We start from the raw sequence: 20,287 nt of genomic DNA, 5'->3' as shown, positions 1-20,287 counted from the left end.
TTCTACTGTACATAAGGTGGACAGTTCAGAGTTGGTGCTCTACAATTTCATAATCTTGCAGCTAACACAACTAGCTTGTCTAATCTGATCATCACGCTGTGCTCACTGGTGTGCTTGTGAAAAGGCTTGTCTGAACGAACAGTTTTAAAGAGACCAGTCACTGTCACGTGGCTTCTTTCTGGGGCCATAACCACAGGACATATTGTAGGCCACATGAGCAGGTTGCTAAAGGGAGGGGATCTACAAGGTTACACCCCAATATTATGCAAAGAGCTTTCACTGGGTACCATCTTTCCTAAAGTTTTCTTTGCTGTCATACTGGGAACTGAGTCTCTTTGTCATGAGAATAATTGGAAGCCACTGGAAATCTAAACAATAGAATTTCAGCAGCCTGTATCCTGAAGTTTCTCTTTCTCTCCCATCATAGTGTATTTATTTGGGTTCTTATCTGAGCTTCAGTCCTTTGCCTATAATTTAATTAACAATTTCTTTTCTCCTGTATGGAGAAGAAGAGGAAATGATTGATGGGTGTGTAGGTCTCACAGTGCTGAGAGAGACTGATTGATTGGTGTGTGTTTATCCGTGGCACTGAGATTCTGATCGCTGTGTGGACCTGTGCCACTGGGAGTTTTTGTTGAGACTGGCATGCTGATTGGCATGTGTGGATTCTGGCCCTGAGAGGATCTGATTGGAGATGAATTAATAGATTGGCATACGTGTTTCGGTGGCACTGAGAGTATATTCTCCTTGGTGTGCATGGGCCTGAGCCACTGAGTGTATGCAGAAAGGAACTGTGTGCTTGGCATGTGTGACACTGAGAATAGGCCAAGAGCTTTCAGGAGCAGATTCAGGTTGTCCCAGATAGCGTGAGCATTCTATTGCTGAAAGAGTTTGATGAAGAGTTTGTGGTTATAGAACAGAATAAAGGCATAAGCCGAGAAGGCTTTCAAATTCATTTGCTGGAACCTTGGGTAGGATAGTTACAGCAAAGTGGAGAACCCTTTATTGCAGACTCAGATGGTATCTAGTGACATTTACGTTCTGGGCTAATGGGAACATGTGGTCTGCAGAGTTAATACATTCCAACAGGTCTCATCTGATAGTCCTGAGGATGCAAAGTCAGCCACTAGAGTGAGTAAGGTGTGCCTTTGGAGGAAGCTGAAGACACTGCAAGATACTTAAGCTCTGGATCCACAACATTCTAGCTCTCTACAATCAGGAAGTTCTCATCAGTCGTTCAGCCTTGTAGAGACATTAATAAAGGTTTGGCTTTTGTTTTCCTGGGGACTTGAGTTCACAATAGCTTTTGCAAAATCTGATAAAGGTTAATATAGACATGATAGAGTGATCTGAAAGTTGGACATATTCACAAATGACAAATCCTAAAATTTGTTACAAAAGTACCTTATTTTTCCATCTGTTTTCAGATTGATCTTCACATGTTTTCTTCAACAGTTCTGAGTATTGAGTATCTGCTTTGAGGACAGTAGGACCTTGCAGACCTGCTAGACTTGGGTCTTCCTGTTTGTCAAGGTTCTTTATGAGACGTGATGAAGTAGCCAGCGATGGGCTGTCTAGGGATGCTTCTGGTCTTTGTTAGCTGACAGAGTATAATTAATTCTCTCAAACTCTGTGACTCAGTTTTCATATTTGCTTCAGAAGGGAGTTTCCACTAAGGACTCTAAAGAGTCCTTGTCATGGTTCTGAAGATATTAATTTCCCATCACTGGTCTCATTTCTTATGTAGCTTTAGTGTGCCTGTTATTAAATACTGATTTTGTCTCTTTTTAAGATATAATCTCACTAGGTAGTCTGGTTGGTTTGTGGTTCACTGTGTATTCCAGGCTGGACTTGAATTAGTGGCATTCCTCCTTGCTCTGCCTCCTGTGAACCATAGCTGAGATGACAGACATGGACCACCATTCTTGGCCAAAGGTTAGTTTTTGAGGGGGAGTGCATCTCTGGAGCTGTGCATCTGTCTGAAGAGTGCGTGAGATGGAGTGCCTCCTCATTTCAGCGTGAAATGGACCAGAAGGAGTGCTCACACTTCCATGTCTCCAAACATGTTTCCTAAGGATCAGATGAGGGCCTTTGCATGGCTACAGTGCAGTCTGAGTCTCTGAAGTCTTGTTTAGGTTATTCAGAATATGCTCCATTTGAAAACTATCCATATATATTTTTATCTTAAGAGCAACATTAGAAAAACAGTCTTGTGCTGATTACATGGCATAGTGTATAAGTTGCCAAATCTGATGACCTGAGTTCAATCCTCAGGACCCACATGGTGGAAAGAAAGTAATCCTTTGACTGTCACTTTCGTCTTGAGGTATGCACATGCTTGTGGAAAGAAAATAAGTAAATCAATGAATGAAACTTAAAGATGGTAAAAGAACAATCTTGGCTCTGCCACTATTTGTTGCTCCGCAGGATGTGTCTTCTTCATGTAGAAGTTGAAGGGCTTAATTTATCATTTGTAGTTCTTTTTAGCTATATTAAGTTTCCCTAAATTATCTAATTTCTTTTGGACATTGAGTAGAGTTATTTTCCCATTAACAAGGTTAGTCAATAATCCCCTCTTAGGTTTTGATCCTTTTACATATCTCTATTCCCACACAAAGGGAAAATTCTCTTGGAAAATATTTACAGGTAGTTTGGAAGGAAGGATCTCATAGCATGAGTGACTGTTGGCTCGCTGCGTATTGATCCATAGAATTTCTGGAAAATGAGACCCACTAGTGATGTCTCCTTAGGCTCTTTTTGAAACAGCACCAGGACTAGGGATATACCATGGATACAAGCCTGGGTTCAGCCCCCTCTACAATCTAAAACTGAATTTGGAGGTCCACATGTGTAACCCCGCCACACGAGTGTAATAGGGTGAGAATCTCAGCAGTTCAGTGCCATCTTCAGCTACATGTGGGGTTGGAGGCCAGCCTGGGGCACACAAGACCACGGACAAGACACAAACAAACAAACATGGACTTGGAGACCTGTCTGAAATAAGACTACGCCTCAACACTCGCCCCTCCCCACTGACAGATACTTTGAGTAGGAGGCTAGTCCTGGGATACATTACTACACCTCGAAGCACATACACACGCATGAACAAGTGAAAATGTCCCTTACTATTAAATAAGGCCTTATAAGTCCCCACACCTTTAGATGCCATCCCTCACAGCTGACACAACAAAGTATCTGGTTCTGTGTTCTGGTGCTTCCTCTCTCAGTGTGTCCAGGCTGCACAATTGGCAGGGAAAGATGAAGCAGAGTACAGAACAGCAGATCAGTCAGCAGGATCTCAGTCTTGTCTGGCTGGGAGTGTGGAAGTGGGAGTCAGGTGTGGGGGCAGGGGAGTAGACTTCATATTGTGGACTTTACTGGGGGTAAACAAGGGCTATATAAACCTTAGAAAGTGAGAAGGAGTTGTTCTTAGCCTGAGGCTTAAGGTACTGGGAATACCTCATTTGCATGGAGAGGTGTTAGGCTGTGGTGTGTGTGTGGGCATGGGTCCTTTTAGACTGAATTGTGGACCTCCCCAAGGGGCTGGGGCCATGGTGGGGATGAGACTCCTGGTCATGGTGACTCACTCAGCTGGGTCATGGCTGGCTTGGCTAGCTCGCTTGAGTTGGTAGTTGAAAACCTTCTCCACAGTTCCCCACAGCGGGGGGCCCTAAAGAAGAGAGGTAGTCCATGGTCTTAAAATATGGTCTTAAGATCTTTATTGTCATGGTGGAAAATGGATGAAGCTATACCCCATATTCTCAGGGTGGTCCTGAGGTTAAATACCTTTTGCGAGGAGGAGGGTCTGGGGAGGAATGCTTAATTGGCTATGCCCTCTAGCCTTTAGGTATCTCATGAATATGGAGATACCTTGAGGCTCTGCAGCCTGTAGTCATGCCCTCTGCCTGTGCTATGAGACCAATGGCCACAAATCTCTCTTTGGGAGGGGCTGTAGAGGGCTGTGGCTATGTGAAAGCAACCAGAGGTCCCAGGAGCAAAACCAAACTCCTACCATCACTGAAGGTCTCCGGGGTTCAAAGCCAGCTCAACTGGGTACCCAGCTGCCTCTCACAGCTCACCGCCCCACAGAGAAGTACACCAGGTGTTTGCCAGACACGAAAGAAGATGAACCTGTAGTTTCACCAAGGATTATCTGACATTCCTCAGGTCAGGCTCTCCAGATAAGGTCAGGCAGAGAGGAGGAAACTGCTGGGAAAGGGCTCCATTTTGTGCTGAACTAGTGGGAGCTGTCCAGACATGGTAGACTATGACTTCAATAGCAGGCTCTTCCAATGGTCTGCACTTCACAGTTGATAGACACAGAGTCTACACCTCAAAGTGGACAGATCAGGAATGTATATCTATCCATTTGATCTTTTCCTCGTGGTTTACAGGGCCTTAGATCTCTGTAGGGTACTTGTCAGAATTCTGTCACCTACACTCCATTTCCAGATACCAATTTTAATGAAGTCTTAGAATCAGTATCTGGAATGACAGCCCCAGTGATTCTCATATAGTGGGCTTCAAAGCACACGTTTTGAGATTCGCCTAGATAAAGAGTGAGCATCAGGCTGCTGGAAAGATTGGTAGGCAATTTTAATTTTTATTTATGAAAGGCCTTCTCTGAGAATGGTAAGCATACTTCTTTCTTGTGCAAAATAGGGATGAATTTATGATTTTTATGGAAACCAGGTGACATTCTGGCTGGTGGGCTTGTCTCTCAAGTCAGGCAAAACTCGTGCTTTTCATTTGAAACCCCCTGCCAGAGGTTGTGAGGAGGGTGGAAACAGAGAGCACAGTCTTCATAGCTTGTGGGAATTGAAAGTAGAGCTTTTAACCCTTTTATGTTGGCTTCTGTGTTGTGGATAGAAGCTTTAGACTAAAACAGATTAAGGTGGACCTTAAAAAAATGTGGAAACATTTTCTGTTTCTATTGTAGCTCGTATTAAATAGTTAATATTTAAAAATGACGATGTGGATGAAAAAGATTCCAAAAGATGAACTGGTTGAATTTCCTAGCTGATTATTACATTGATTCTTTTTCAATGTAATCATTGCTATACAGGGTGAAAAGTTTGGACCCTTCGCTGGGGAGAAGCGAATGCCTGAAGACTTGGATGAAAATATGGACTATCGACTGATGTGGGAGGTAAGGGTGCCCTATTACACATGAGGAGTGTGCTCCTCTTTGTATGAGACTGAGGCTGTAAGGCCATTGAGTGAGTACTGGCCCCAGTTCCAGATTAGGTACTGAAAAATCTTACTGTTTTTAAAAATTAATTTTTTAAAGTTGTGTGTATGTGTAGATGTGACTGAAGGTGGATACTGAGTCTGGAAGAGAGTGTTAAATCCTCCTGCCTGACCTGTGGCAGGGAAGCCTTGGCATTTTGTTGTGGAGCCATCTTTCCCAACCAGGAATGTCTTCATTTTGCAGTTCAGCATTAAAAATATTAGATGGATGAAATAGTCTGCTATACAATTCTTTGAGAACTCTGAAATTTAAATATTGTCATCATAAATGGTATTTTTTGTGTTTAAGGTTTGGATTTCAAAGTAAATATGCAATTGAATTAAATATTGAGTTTTTTTGTAAATGAAATTGTGCTTAACTTTTAGCCTTTATTTCTCTATTGTGGTTCTAATCAGATAAAGGTAATTTTTCATTAGTTGTTTGACCCAAACTTCAAAGTTAAGCTGTACTTATCTTTAGGATGTACATGTTAATAATTAAGATGTGGTAAACTGTCTTACCATATGAAGTTTCTCTTCTGTGGAATTTGCTCATGTGAGTGTATATTATTTATCATACAGATTTCATATTCTAGTTTTAATTACTTTGGTGGCCTCTAGTTGTTCCAAGAGTGGCCTGAGGATCAGGACAAGGGAATCAGAGCTTTGGAGACATTTGAAAGTGGTATTTGAAGACCCTAGCAACAAGAATTCTATTAGTTGGGCAAGAGATGAGGCATGTGTAGATGGTTTGAAAGTCTTAAGATAGAAAATGTGTTTTTGTTTTGTATTGGTTTACTTTTGCGACAGGATCTCATGCATCTAAGGCTGTCTGAGAACATATTAAAAGAGATTTATTTCAAGGTTTACATCATGCAGTCATGGGATCTGAAATGTGTAGACATGGTGGTTTGATGAGAATGTCCCCCATAGGCTCAGATGTTTGACTATTTTGTCCCCAGTTGGTGCCACTGTTTAGGTAGGTTCCTTGCTGGAGAAAATATGTCATTTGGTGTTGGCTTTGAGGTTTTAAAAGCTATATACCATTTCCAATTCACTGTCTTTGCTCCCTGCTTGCTATTCCAGTGTCCATGTCTGCCATTGCTGCCAACATTTCCTGCCATGGTGGATTCTTTTCCCCCTGAAACTTAAAGCCCTGCTAAACACTTTCTTCTGCAAATCTCTTTGATCATGGTGTGATACCACAGCAATAGAAAACTAACTAACACAGAGATGAGGTCCATAGGCTGGAAGCTGAAGTGTAATGCTGTAATCTTTAGGTATATCTGCTTTTGGAAACCTGAGATTTTTTCTCTTAAAACAATGGACCAGTTAAGTAAAAGTTCCACTGCTTAAATAATCTCTTTGACTTAAAGTGAATTTATGGTATAAAATGTCATATTTGTTGTTTGGTTCATTCACTTTCGTATGGCAGCTTAGCTGGCTGACACATAAATTTATCACAGCATGTTGTCTGCAAACAAAAACATACATATATGAGTCCTACTGTTACTGACACTGTTGGTAAGGTGTGCAGTTAAATGAAAAAATGATTCCAAAAGGTTTTTGCAACACAAGGATGGGGAACAAAACCTAGCAACAACCTGCACTGTAATTCAAGTGGAAAATGTTATTGATACTGTCTTATTTTAGCATGCTGTTTTAATTGCTTATTTTTATGAATCTAAAATGTTTTTATGGCTTATAACATGTTTCTGTAGAGTCTTAATTTTCTCAGCAGTTCATTCTTTTGCCATAAGGTTTTCAGAAATTACATGTGACAAATGTACTCCTTCCTCCCCCAGAAAACCTCCATAATGTTTAACAAGTTGCTAATGGCTTTTGATATTTTTTTGTCTGGAAATTTTAGTGATGATACCAATGCGTTTTTAAGCAGATAAGGACTAATTTTACTCAGAAAAGAAATTTTTGAGAAACTAATGTAAGGGTCCATGATTGCGGAAAAATGATACCCTGGACTCAAGTAGTATGTAAATGCAAAGCGTGTTTTATTCTGCAGAAGTCCAGCATGCTGGGGTCTCCCATTACTAAGATAGAGAGACAGCCAAGCGAGGTAGCAGGCCTGATTTAAAGCACATTAGGGGATTTTGGGGTAGGGGACCTTTATCTTACTCCATCTCTAGGGACATTCCATTACTGGGGCATGGAGATTGGAAACTGAGGTCTGGAAACAGTTGCTGAGGAAGTAGGTGAGGCAGTCTGGAAACTGCTGCTGACCCATTGTCCTTGCCTCAGGCCAGGAGGTTGGGCAGCTTCTGAGGCTTGGACTGCTAGCCTGGACTTGCCCAGTCTAGAACTGCCAATCTGAAGCCTGTCATGGAGTCATCCCAGCCTTCTCACTAAGTGTGTGCCATGTTTTTGCATTACATATAGTATTTTGGCAGCTGATGGTTGGCTCCTATGGCCTTTCTCGTCTTTACTATTTTGGTTTTATACAGTAGCATGCCCACTGTTCTTACTCTGCTACTCACACAACTTTATGTATTTTCATGCTTGATGATGTTAGAGTCACATGATGACTGGTGTATCATTTTTATTTTACTTTGTACTTAATATTAATGCTTTGAGTGAGTTACAGTTTGTAAGGTTGAAAGGATAACACTACCTCTTTCAGCTTAGCCTTTCTCCTGGGAGGTTTGCTGTATTTCGTCCTCTCTGTGTCCTTTCTTTCCCTTCTTATCCTCTCTTCTCTCTTTATTATTATTAATTTATTTGTTGACAGTTTTTGTTCCTCAGCTCTCATGTATCCCCTTTCTAAAGGCATTCTCCCTTCTCCCTCCAAGTTCTCCTCTTTGTTAAAGTTCTTTGTTAAAGTTTGGTCTGTTGCTATGTATTTTAATGCTAAATTGTATACTTCAAGGTATCTTTTGTTGTGCAAAATCTGTTCCTTGATTTAAAGCTATTGGTTAAATAACGTTGGCTACAGCCAATTATTGGAGGAATTAGCAGTTGTGAACTTGGAGAGAAAAGGAAGAACAAGAGAGTGAGAAAGCTGCAATCAGCAGAGAGGAAGCATGAGGAAATGGCCTTAAGAAACAGCAAGTATGGGGTACACCACTGGGGAGGTAGCCAGGCCTGCAGTTCAAGGAGTAGATTAGGTGTGACTGCCCAGTAATTGTCAAAGCCAAATAAAATAACCATAGTCTGAGTCTTATTTATTTGTAAGCGAGTCAGGGACAAGCTCGAATTGATTGTAATGCATACCTTTATATCTTTAACTGTGGCTGCCTGTGTGGGAATGGGTCTTGGAACTATGCACTGAAGAAGAAATGGCTAACCAGTGGCCATATCACCCACACAATGACTTCTCTCATCTGAAAGCTCTCACCAGTTCTTAATTCTATAGGCATGAGCCCATGAGCCTTTCCCTATATATCACTGAATTTTGATGGGCTGTCTTGTGCAGACTCTGTGCTCTGCAGCTGCTGTGAATTCATGATTGCCACCGCTTTGACATGTTCCTAAGGCCCATTTCCCATTGGCTACATTCTTTCTGCCCCCTTTTCCCAGTATGCCTTGGGAACTGTCTCACATATCCCATTTAAGGCCAAATATTCTGTTGTCATTTCTTTTTAGCTGTCTCCAACAGCCACAAATCTCTGCTGACTGATTAAAGTTTGATTTAACACTAATGGAAATTTCTTAAACTGCCAGCAAAGAAACTTATGTCACTATAAAGGCTAACAGGTGGAAGGAAGCTACCAGTATAATTCCAGCATTGTTTGCTGGTTCCCCCCCCCCCCCACCCCCCGCAAGATGGATGTGTCTTTATCAGCAGGCTCTTTTAAGGGCTCATGGGACTTTCTGTCTGACAACTCCTGTAGAGGTATCCCACACTTGACACTGGGATTAATAACACATTGCTTCTGAGATTGGCATTATGTACATATGAATGCTACCTCTATTCAAACTCCCCCTTGACCTTTCCCCTTCCCTCTGTCTCCTTCTTCCCTCCCCTCCCTTCCCCTCCCCTCCCCTCTTCTCTCCTCTCCCCTACCTTCCCCTCTCTTCTTCTCTTTTCTTTTCTTCTCTTCTTTTGTCTTTTCTTCCTTTCTCTTCTCATTCTCCCTTTCCCCTCCCATCCCCTTCTCTTCTTTCTCTTGTGTTCCCCCTTCCTGTCTCATCTGGTATTCATTTATTGTCAGCTGGTTTCTGCTTTGTCCAGTTGTGCTGTTGGCAGAGGGAAGAAATTTTGTCAGTAGTTGGTCTTCTGAGGGAATATTAAAAAACAAGCAAACAAACAAAAATACAGAGAACACCTTTTAAACTATAGATTTCCTACTCATCCTGGTCTAATCCTCTCCATTATTATGGTACATAAGCTGCTTCATAGCCTGCAATTATTCTTGGTAGACCCTTTTACTCATTTAATGTTGGTAATACCAGGATTCAGAAAGAGCAGAGAGAAAGGAGAATGACTAGCCTTCCAATTGGGTCTTTCCTGGAACTCTTAATTAAGTATTTTCAAAGGGAGACAAGAAGAATATCTTGTTCTGGGGGTCAAATCAACCAGTTATTGAAAATATGTCTAATATGCCCTAAGTCTCCATTGTTTACAGCCATACTGTTCCTAGATGACTAATCCTACTTATATTGTAGCTATTCCATATGAGCCAGGAACATAGTATCTGGAAATGATGTCCTAACACGACAGGATGAGGCATAGTTCTTTCTCATTTCATATTAGTATTGTGTTTATGGTGACATTGATTTTCATAGACAAGACAGAAGCTTCTGAAGGCCATTTTACATCAAAGCATTGGAGGCATTAGCCATTGTGCCTACTGGTGCATATCAGCTTCTGTCTCTGGACAGTACACAAAGGAATCTTGTGAGCTATTGGGAATGTTGCCATTACTGGGAGCTCTTCCTCCCTCTTACAATACAACTTAGGATTTAAGATGCCCATAGTTTCTGAGCATTTCATAGAATGTCAGCATTTCCTGTATTGGCCACCAGGATTTGAACTTCTGTCTCTCCGTAATGGTTTCTGATGACTTCAGTTTTTTACTCTGATTCTGTTTTCTACTTCTTCCCTGGTGTGTCCAGGCATTGTCATACACCAGGTTGGGAAGAATATATCAACGTCAGGAACTGGTGGTTTAGCAAGGATCCCAAGATTGCAGTGTTACAGCTCTTTCAGAGGACAGTCAGTGAAACAGCTCTCTCAAATAGTATTCAACAAAACAGCTTGTGTTCTTTATTCAGGCTGAAAAAGGACTATATGAACCTTGGAAAGTGGGAAGGGGTTCCTCTTAGGGTGAAATTTCATTGGCTGAAGCTTAAGATACAGAGGATACCTCATTTGCTTGGAGAGGCATTCGAGGACGTTGAACCTGTAATTTCACCAAGGATTTTTGTGCCATTCCTCAAGTAGAGTGTGGGGGTTGAACTCCCCAGATAAGATAAAGAAGAGGAAGCTCTGCTGGGAAAGGGAGTCCTCCATTTTGGTCTAAGCTCAGGGGAGCTGTTGGGACTTGAAAGACTATGACCTCTAAATAGCAGGATCTCCCACATTATTTTAAAGTAAAGTATATCTCCAGGAGAACGTTGCATTGCTTAGGCTTAAGGTCAGCCATGTGACCTGAGCTTGGAGCCAGTGCATGACCACAGATGTTTCCCATGAACAATTTGGTGGTATGTGCCCAATTGTCTGTAGTGTAGTTGTCTCTCCACTTAATTAGGAGTTCCTTTGCCAGGGGGTTTAGAGTTAGAACTACATTTCCTTCCACTTTATTTTCCTAGACTCTTCTTTAAGGCTAAAATACATCCATATGCTATTGCCAAAGCTCTCAATAATGCTTTGTTTTTAAACCTTCATCATTCAATCCTATGATACTTTCTTAGATATTTCACATCGAAGCTCAGCTACCTCTCTGTAGCACGTACCTTGACACAGTTTTGCATTCACTGGCCACTTGGTCTTGACCATTTGTAGATGTTCCGAAGTAGGCACTGTAATATTCCCTGTGTGAGTCTTTTATATAGATCTGCTCTGCTGGCTATGGGTTTCCCCTTCCTTTCCTAAAACTACATCTGGTCCTGCCATAATTATTCTGTTGTGTCAAAAGTGTTCTTAAAACTTGATATTTGGTTCTAACTTTTCCAGGAGCACCATTTTCTCTAAAACTTTGCATCTGTGCTGAGATGACAGACGTCTCAGTGTGTCCCTCTCTTCTCTCTGTCCCATGCTTACTGTGATCATGTTTGCCCTTCATCTTTTGAACAACTCACCATGAAATTGAGCGTCCAATGGTGATCCCATATGCACAAAGCAGATGTCATGTACAGGTCAGTAACTTTGGGTGGTCCCTCTTGGGAAGGAACCCATTGGATAGACAATTAAGAACTCATGTTCAGATTCTCCAAGAATCAAGTAAAAACTGGATTTAAGTGAAATATCCCAAATCTAGTGTTATTAATAGGAAAAATCTCTTTTACTTAAATTCAGATCGATTTTTTTGTTATTTCTTAAGCTCAGTGCCATTGGAATTGCCAGAATCATTAATCATTACCGCCCACTAGGTTCCCACATATGATAAGATACAGCATGTTAAACTGCTGTAATTGTACTCAGTTTAGTCTGTAGAAAAGAGTAAAGATTATTATTACTATTGCATTATACTATTATGTAAACGTTTTCAAAAATATTCCTGTTTAAATATTTGAGGTTTATGGATGTTTTTGTGCAGATTATAGATTTGAGAATAATGGTGCTCACTAGTGATGTGAGCCCCATGCTGTAACTGATGGCTTTTCAAAACGCTGTTGATAGCAGTTCTCGTAAACTGCTTTTGGAACTTCATTCTGATCTTCTAGGCAGCACATGTCCTCACACTGAGGTGGTCTGTACTTGCTAACTTCTCTCTCTCACTGATTCTACTCCATCAAGAACTCAGGAGCCATATGAAGAGGAACATTTCTACATTATTAATGAGTGGGTAATAAATCTTAAGTTTGTGTCTCCAGAAAATTCATACAGAGTATGTGACTGAGACCCCAGACAAGAGTAGGGACACTATAACGTTTCTTACATCCTGATATTAGAACCACTTGTGGCAAGAATTAGGTTGTGTTTCCGACCAATCTCCTTGGACCAGTCCCAGGCTATGACTGGATAGATGGCAGCCAGAGAAGGGAGAGAGGTTTGGTGTTGTGCCCCCCACTCTTCAGGACCTCCTCTAGGTAAAGCCAGATCCTTGGCTATGCCTCAGAAAAGAATTTCAAGACAGAAAGAAGCATCGGAGAGTTTATCAAGATAAGGGAGGGTACATAATGTGGACTAATGCTTGGGCATTCAGAAAGAGGACATTCTTTTGTGCCTCCATAGTGGCTATGTGGATTTTAAAAATATTTTGTTTAAAGGATGAGGTTTGCAACCAGGTTTACAGATTAATTAAGCAAATTTTAAAATTATGTAAAACAAAACTAACCAACCAACCAAACAAATATAAACCAAAAAAATGAGACAAGTGGGTTTACTTGCTTGGAAGAACAATGGAGAACATCATTCTTAACGAGTGTCTTGTTGTGCATGAAATGGCTTGGTGGTTTCATGAGGTACTTTGATTAGCTTTATGCATGAGAGAGGATGCCAATACTGTTAAATGCAAGGCCACAAACATTCTGTCTCTGTGTAAGCTAGCATAGTTGATTTTAATGTCTCTGAGGTGTGTTTTGGAAGATACACTCTCCCCTTTTATCAGCTCTAAGATTTTAGACTTGTAGCCTATCCCACCTCAATTTTCCCTGTATGTTGCAAGGTTTCTTCAGCTGGAGAAAGGAGTCATATGGAGATTAAGCTGTAGAATTGTGCAGTCTGATGCATGCCTCAGGAAGAGACTGCCTCTGAAACACAGGCTGTGGTGAGGTAAGAGCGGCACTCGCCTGAGTGAGGTGAGGGAGCCGTAGCCTGATGCTTGCCATATCTAGTACTGATTGTCTCGTGCTTAGGGTTTGGGTTCTGCTGATAGAGTTGCTGAGATGTGATTGGAAGTAATCAATATCCAGAGGGCTTGATGCTGCTGCTGTGTTGAAAGATAAGAATCAAGAGTGACTTGGCGATGTTCATTCTCAGTGTGTTCTGGGTATAGTGTGGTTGTGATCCTTAGTGATGATTGTTAGCTTGAAAGGACCTGAATAATGCTGACGGCAAGCTTTCAGGGTTGTTTAGATTAGGTTAACCTCTGGACATGACTCTGAAGGATTATGTTGACTGTTAATAAAGGTGGGAAGACTCATTCTCGTAGAAAGTGACATGTAGGCCTGGGCTTCGTTCTGTAGTTCATGGAAAGGACAGTGAACAAAGTCATTTATTTGCTTCCTGACAATAGACACAATGTAACCACTTGTCTCAGGCTCATACTGATGTCACTTTCCTACCATGATGGTCTAGATAGAACCTTGAACTATGAGCCAAACAAAAGCAACAAACAGTTGCTTTTGGCAGAAGATTAGATCATAGTAATAGGACAAATAACCAAAACAGTGATACATTAAATGAAAGGGCACTTGAACAGAGATGGGATGAGGGATGACAACCTGAAGAGACATCTTGTTTTGTTTTCTAGCTATGGTCTTTTCACAATATATACTAAAACATAAATATACTTGAATAAATGTTTATTTCATAGTCAATAGTTAATGGAGACATTGAATAAATATATAATCTGTTGTTTTAATTTAGCATTCTTAGAAAATATGTGATTTGGCAGTTAAAAAAAAAGTATTGATTGCCTATGTTGTAGACATCTTTGTTTCCTTTTCATGAAGAGAAAATTGAACTGAAACTCTGTAAAGATGCTCCCTGGTTGGATATTGAAGTAGACATTTGTATGTTTTTTTTTCTTTCGTGGTTTCTTCTGGTTACAGCTGCTCTGCTGTTGGGAACTTGATTCAGTACCAGTTTTCCAATGTGTTTTAGTTTTTGCAAAAAAAAAAAATGTTTTCAATTGTTTGAAATCTTTTATTTTTTATTGTTTATAGAAATCCTTTTAGGTGTTTGGAGCAAAGAAGGTTCTTTATGAACCTTCTTTTCTTTTCTTTTGCAGATGGAAACATTTTTAGGTTCCAAATGGAACCACTTAGTGGAGACATTAGTGGAAAAATACCACCTATGAAGCCTTGAAATGTTAGAACCAGTGACACAAATGTTGTATAGGGTGTCCCTCTTGACCCTGGTCTTTTAGCTGGAAAGGCAAGCCAGGGAATATTAGTTCTTTTTGGAAAGTTTGTATTAGACTGAGGCTGTCCTTTGTCCACTTTTCCACATTGGTTCCTACCTAAGTATATCAGCCAACTCCTGGCCATTCAGCCAAACGTCACATAGGATTGAAATCAACAAAACAGATTTCTTTATTTGAGGAGTACACCTGTGATCGTTGTGGTCTGATCTTGACTTAAAGCATGACAGGATTTTATCTGATAGATGCATTTGTTCACAATTATAAGCAACTTCAGCTTGTTAAATAATAAAGTCCATGATGTGAAAGAAGACACTCAGTAGTTGATCCTGCTGCAGGGATGTTTGGTAACCAGCTCCAGCTCGGGATGAAGTTCAGTTTTTACCAATCACATTTTTCCTTTGGTAGTGGCTTAGTCTATCTGATGACGGATACCATGGAGGATTTTCTGTGCATGTTCCTATAGGACATGACACACGATTTATCTGAGTAATTTCCTAAGCACATTAAGGCATTATGGTAAAAATTTAGTTAACTCCATAAGAAAAGCTCTTGAAAAAGCACTTCAGATCCTTAAAAAGTCCTCTGACAGATGAATGTATGCATTTATGGAAGTAAGCACTTTAGCAGTATGGTGAAATTGAGAGATTCAGTTTTTGTGTTTATTACAGAAGTAAAACCAAAAGATTTTAGTAAAATTAATGGCTACCAGATTTTCTAAATGTTTTTTTTTTTTTTAGATTTCTAGTTATATACTACAAAAAGAGCATAGACTTTCAGAAAGCATGGTGCTAGGTGGATATAGTCACTAGCTTTGTTCTTGCATTCATTATTTTTCTATTACTTTGATAAAACACCACAGCCAGAGAAGCTTGTAGAAGGAAGATTCTATTTGAGCTTATAGTTACAGCACCACCATGCAACAAAGCTTTTCTATTGCTGTGATAAAATACAACAATAAAATCAAAGGAAGGGTGCATTTGAGTTTATGAAATCAGATGAGATAAGATATGACAAGACAAGATTCCATCCCCATCATCGTAGGGAAGCATGCCAGCACACAGTCATAGTGGCTGGCAGCAATCAGGCACGGTGACTGGAGCAAGAAGCTGAGATCTCTCATATCTTAAGGCTTCTAGCATGAAGGAGAGAGAGAGAGGAGGGGGAGAGAGGGAGGGACAGCGCCAGGGCCGGCACGCCCCCCCCCCCCACCGCGGGGCGGCGCGACGGAGAGAGAGTGACTCTTTAAGCTCTCAGTGCTCACCTTCAGTGACCGACCTCTCCAACAAGGACAAAGAACCCAAGCCTCCCCAAACAGCTTCACATATTCAAGACCAAGTATTCAAATTGCAGAGGCTATGGGAAACGTAATCAATGCTACAGTACTACCCCAGCAAGTACTGAAAACAGCTAACTTCAGAGCAAGAATGGTTTCTTTGGAGGATTTTAAACTCAAGACTATGAATGCTATTGGTTTGGTCTCTGGTGAAGAAATAGCTGGTGTCACATTATCATAGGAACAATTGTATGTGTCAGTGGTCATGCCTTGAGACAGTAGCAGAGTACAGGGAAGGCCAGGAAATCAGGCTTTCTGCTTTTATAACAATTTTCTCGTAGTAACTTTGGATAGCAATACAATTACGAGGAGGTCATATGTAAATTATCTTCTTAGTTTTTTTTTTAAAAACCTACATGTGTGTGTATGTATATATATATGTTTGTATGTGTGTGTGTGTATGTGTGTGTCATTTGCAAATTATCTTAGTTTTTTAAAACCTGCACATGTGTGTATGTATGTATGTTTGTGTGTGTATGTATGTTTGTATATGTATGTTTGTGTGTGTGTATGTATGTATGTGGGTATATATGTGTCTGTGTGTGTGTGAGGGTGGATAGGATATGTATAGTTTAAAGGACAACTTGAAGAAGTAGATTTTCTCCTACCATGAAGATCCCAGGGATGGAACTCAGCTAATTAGACCTGGAGACTGTAATTGTAGCCTTTTCCACCAATGCCCCAATTCTCAAATAATGTCTCGGAGGTATTTATTCATATATTGATGTATGAATAAATGTCTAGGCCATAAGCATGGGTTTGTTCTGCAACTAGCTATACCTGAATCACTTTCTAGCATAACTTGTATTACTAACCTAAAATTATCTTTTTAGATTTTAAAACCTTTTCTTTAATCCTAAACAACTTAACCTTAACTGTGAGATTATAATTATTTAGTCTTCAACGCCATTAGAGAACTGAGAAGGAATAAATATTACCAGAGTATGCAGGAAGTACAGAGCTAGCAGCTTCCAAAACGATACAAATGACAGAGGCTGACGGCTGCCTGGACAGTCACCGAAGGGTGAGTCCTTGGAGCATCATCTTCAGCCTTTTGGCCCAGAATATTTAACACACTTTTCTTTGAAGCAGGAATTATGAAGGAGTTGCCCAACTTGTCCTTGTAAAGCTTGGCCGTCAACTTCCCTGCATCTCATTTGTCCAGTTTGCACAGAATATTGTCAAGAGTGGATGAAAGGGCAGTTCCTTGTCAAGTCACTAGCTTGCCACATGGAAGTGACTCTGTATGAAGGTTCTTCAGTGCTCACCATCTTCTCTTTAGTAGAATGGGTGCCGCCTGGAAAAAGTCTTCTAGTAATAAAATATCTTAAAATGCCATATTCTGTAGATCTCTGAGGTTTTTGAAGGCCATCTTTCTATCTACAGTATATCTGAATTGCTTGTTTCTAACTATCTACTATCTGCTTAACTGGGAATGCATCTACAGGAAGGAAAATGAAGCTTATTTCTGTAATTAACTAACTACAATGTAACACAACCATAAGTTTGATTGAGTTAACTATTAACTTGTATTTCTTATTTATCCTAAATAGTTTGCAGTAGCAGCTTTCAAAAGGACTAGAATTTAACACTGCATTTTTAAGAATTATATAAGCACCGTATCTTAAACAAGAATTGAAACACACACACACACACACACACACACACACACACACACACACAATATTGTAGCAAAATGTAACCTTAAATTTCTATCTATATACAAAGTCCATACAAATGTAAAATATTTGGGTTGTTGATATTCTTTGTTCTAAATGTATATTCAATAATCTACTCTTTTATCTCATATTCCTATATCCCCTGTTTTCTTTTCATCACCTTTAACCCCCCCATTTCTCCTAACATTAGACAAGAAAGAAAGGATAGAAAAAAAGAGAAGAATAAATCCTTGAATCTAACCTCTCTTACTTTGTTTTGTTCTTGACCAAGATCATTAACAACTCACCCACTTGACTCACCAAAAAACACCTACCCCTCTACTTGGGAATGGGGTATTGTTCTCTTAAAATTGTTTTCTGATTGCACATTACTTTCTTTTTAAAAGGAAAGTTGGGATATTGACCAGTCTATAGAAAGCTAGCTATAACACTTCCCCGTCTCTGTTCCATCCTCCGTGCTGTGCTTGCATTTCTTGTAGACAGGATACGTTTCGTGTCCCTATTGCTCCATGGGGGTTCCTGCCTGGCCACAGAAGACAGCTTTCCCAGGTTCCATATTCCCAATGCTGTGAGTCACAGCTAAGTTCATTCCCATTGATTTTGGTCACCTCCCCCATCCCAGGTCTCTGTGTCTTCCTAGAGATGTCCCTTACCTCCCTCTACCCTGGCAGGCAGTTGTGGATTTCCATTCATTCGATGGCCATCTGGCCATCTCCCCTATCTATCCCCACCTACTCCTCTCCTAATCCTCTCTTCCACCCAGTTCCGTCCCTCCATCTGCCTTCCACAACCATTCCATTCCCACTTCTAAGTGAGGCTCAAGCATCCTTGTTTGTGCCCTCCTTCCGGTCCAGCTTTCTTGGTTGGGTCTGTGGAGTGTAGCATGAGTATTCTGTATTTTATGGCTAATATTTACTTATATCTGAATACATACTGTGCATGTCCTTTTGGTACTGAATTACCTCACTCAGGATGATATTCTCAAGATCTGTCCACTTGTCAGCAAAATTCATATTGTCTTTGTTTTTCTATAGCTGTATAGTATTCCATTGTGTAGATGTACCACATTTTCTTTTTTATTCTTCAGTTGAAGGATATCTAAGTTGTTTCTAGTTTTTGGATATTACGAATAAAGCTACCATGAAGATAGATGAGCAAGTATCTTTGTGGCATGGTGAGCATCTGTTGGGTGTATGCCCAGGAGTGACCAAGCTGGTTCTTGAGGTAGAACTATTCCCAGTTTTCTGAGAAACTGTCAAATTGATTTCCAAAATGGTTGTACACGTTTGCATTCCCATCAGCAATGGCAGAGTGTCCCCCTTGCTCTACATTCTTGCCAGCATGTGCTGTCTCTTGAGATTTTGATCTTAGCTGTTCTGATAGGTATAAAATGGAATCCCAGAGTTGTTTTGATTTACATAAAATGCAGTATTTTAAAGAGTATTTTTGATACAGGATCTCTCTAAATAGCCCAAGCTGGCTTTGAGCTCACTGTATAGCCTAGTCTAAACTTGTGATCTTGTCTCAAGATAACAGGCAGGTGCCACTCTGCCCAGACACTGGTTTATACTTTGACAAAGTACATTTTATTTACTTGCTGTGAATTTAATGTCAGGCTGTAAGTAAGGCTGTGTAAAATTTGTGCATATGTGCTTTGGTTTTGGTATTATGTAGAAATCTATCTCTGATTTGTGTTGATGAATAATTCAAAAAATTTTGAATACTCTCAATGTACTGATCTTTGAATTTTTAGTTGAATATTTTATACAGACAGCGTGGACTATAATGTATCTTCATACATTAAAAATTTGAATTTTATGGAAATATATATATGATTTCTATGAAATATTATATACATAAAATGATTGTTTACTTTATTTTATAATCATATTACCTTGCCAAGTATAAAAGTGTGAGTGTGGAGAAATCTACTCAGAAAGTGGAGTATGGATGCAGGGTGAAGAGGAAACTGGGCTAGTGAAGATGGAAAGTCGAGCACGTGATCATAATTGGACACATGTAGGACATACCGGGAGTAGAACTTGTGGACTTCAGTGTATGCACATGCTTACACATACCTGTGTTGTCCCTAGCTTTAGTTACATTTATTGTCACAGACTGTGGTTTTCTGATTTTTCTGTTTTACCATTTATTCTTCACTAAAACTTGGCATGAAAGTGGACAACAACAACTGTGCCTCAGTGTGAATGCTGTTCCTTAAAATGTCTTTTAGCAAGCTAACTAGTCCATTATGTTAAAATTTAGCATCATTCTGACTTTTAATACATGTGTAGAACATAGCTAGGTTCTTTACCTGAATGTAATGTGAATGTCCTGTAGGCCAGTTCTTATGAGTTTGCGTGTTACCCTCAGAGACTTCATTAAGTATAGTCTTTTTTTTTTAGTTTTTTTTTTATTGGATATTTTATTTACATTTCATATGTTGTCCCCTTACCCCATCCCCCACCCACCCGGGAACCCCCTATCCCCTTACCCCTCCTCTTTCTTCTCTGTGGATGTAACCCCTACCTACCCCCCCACTCCCACTTTCCCACCCTCAAAATTCCCACCCCCTGGGGTGTCCAGGCTTCCATTAAGTACAGTCTTAATGATTTGATTCGGGGGTGCCTGGAACTGTGAGCACCTCTTCCCCTGGACTGGAGGACATGAGTGTTATAAGGAAGCAGGCTGAGCAAGCCATGAGAAATAGAATTCTTCCATGGCCTTTGCTTCAGTTCATGCCTTCAGATTCCTGCCTTGCATTTGGGACCTGACTTTATTTCATGACAGACTGTGTATGGGATGTGTAAGTCCACGAATATTTTTCTTCTCCAAGACGC

The 20,287-nt window shown here is 40.3% G+C and overlaps 1 protein-coding gene across 1 annotated transcript in view; it reads left to right on the top strand.

Annotated features, from left to right (window-relative positions):
- The window catches only part of Prdm5 (PR/SET domain 5), a 156,978-nt gene that overhangs the window by 9,994 nt on the left and 126,697 nt on the right, over positions 1-20,287 (top strand). Inside the window, exon 2 of the mRNA XM_028782470.1 lies at positions 5,066-5,149. Coding sequence (XP_028638303.1) covers positions 5,066-5,149 — 84 coding nt within the window. The remainder of the gene's footprint in view (positions 1-5,065; positions 5,150-20,287) is intronic.

This window comes from Grammomys surdaster, unplaced genomic scaffold (assembly GCF_004785775.1).
Source record: "Grammomys surdaster isolate TR1022 unplaced genomic scaffold, NIH_TR_1.0 752, whole genome shotgun sequence".
NCBI classification, from domain to species: domain Eukaryota; kingdom Metazoa; phylum Chordata; class Mammalia; order Rodentia; family Muridae; genus Grammomys; species Grammomys surdaster.
Note: the sequence above shows the minus strand (reverse complement) of the source record. Positions and strands in the feature narration are given on the sequence as shown.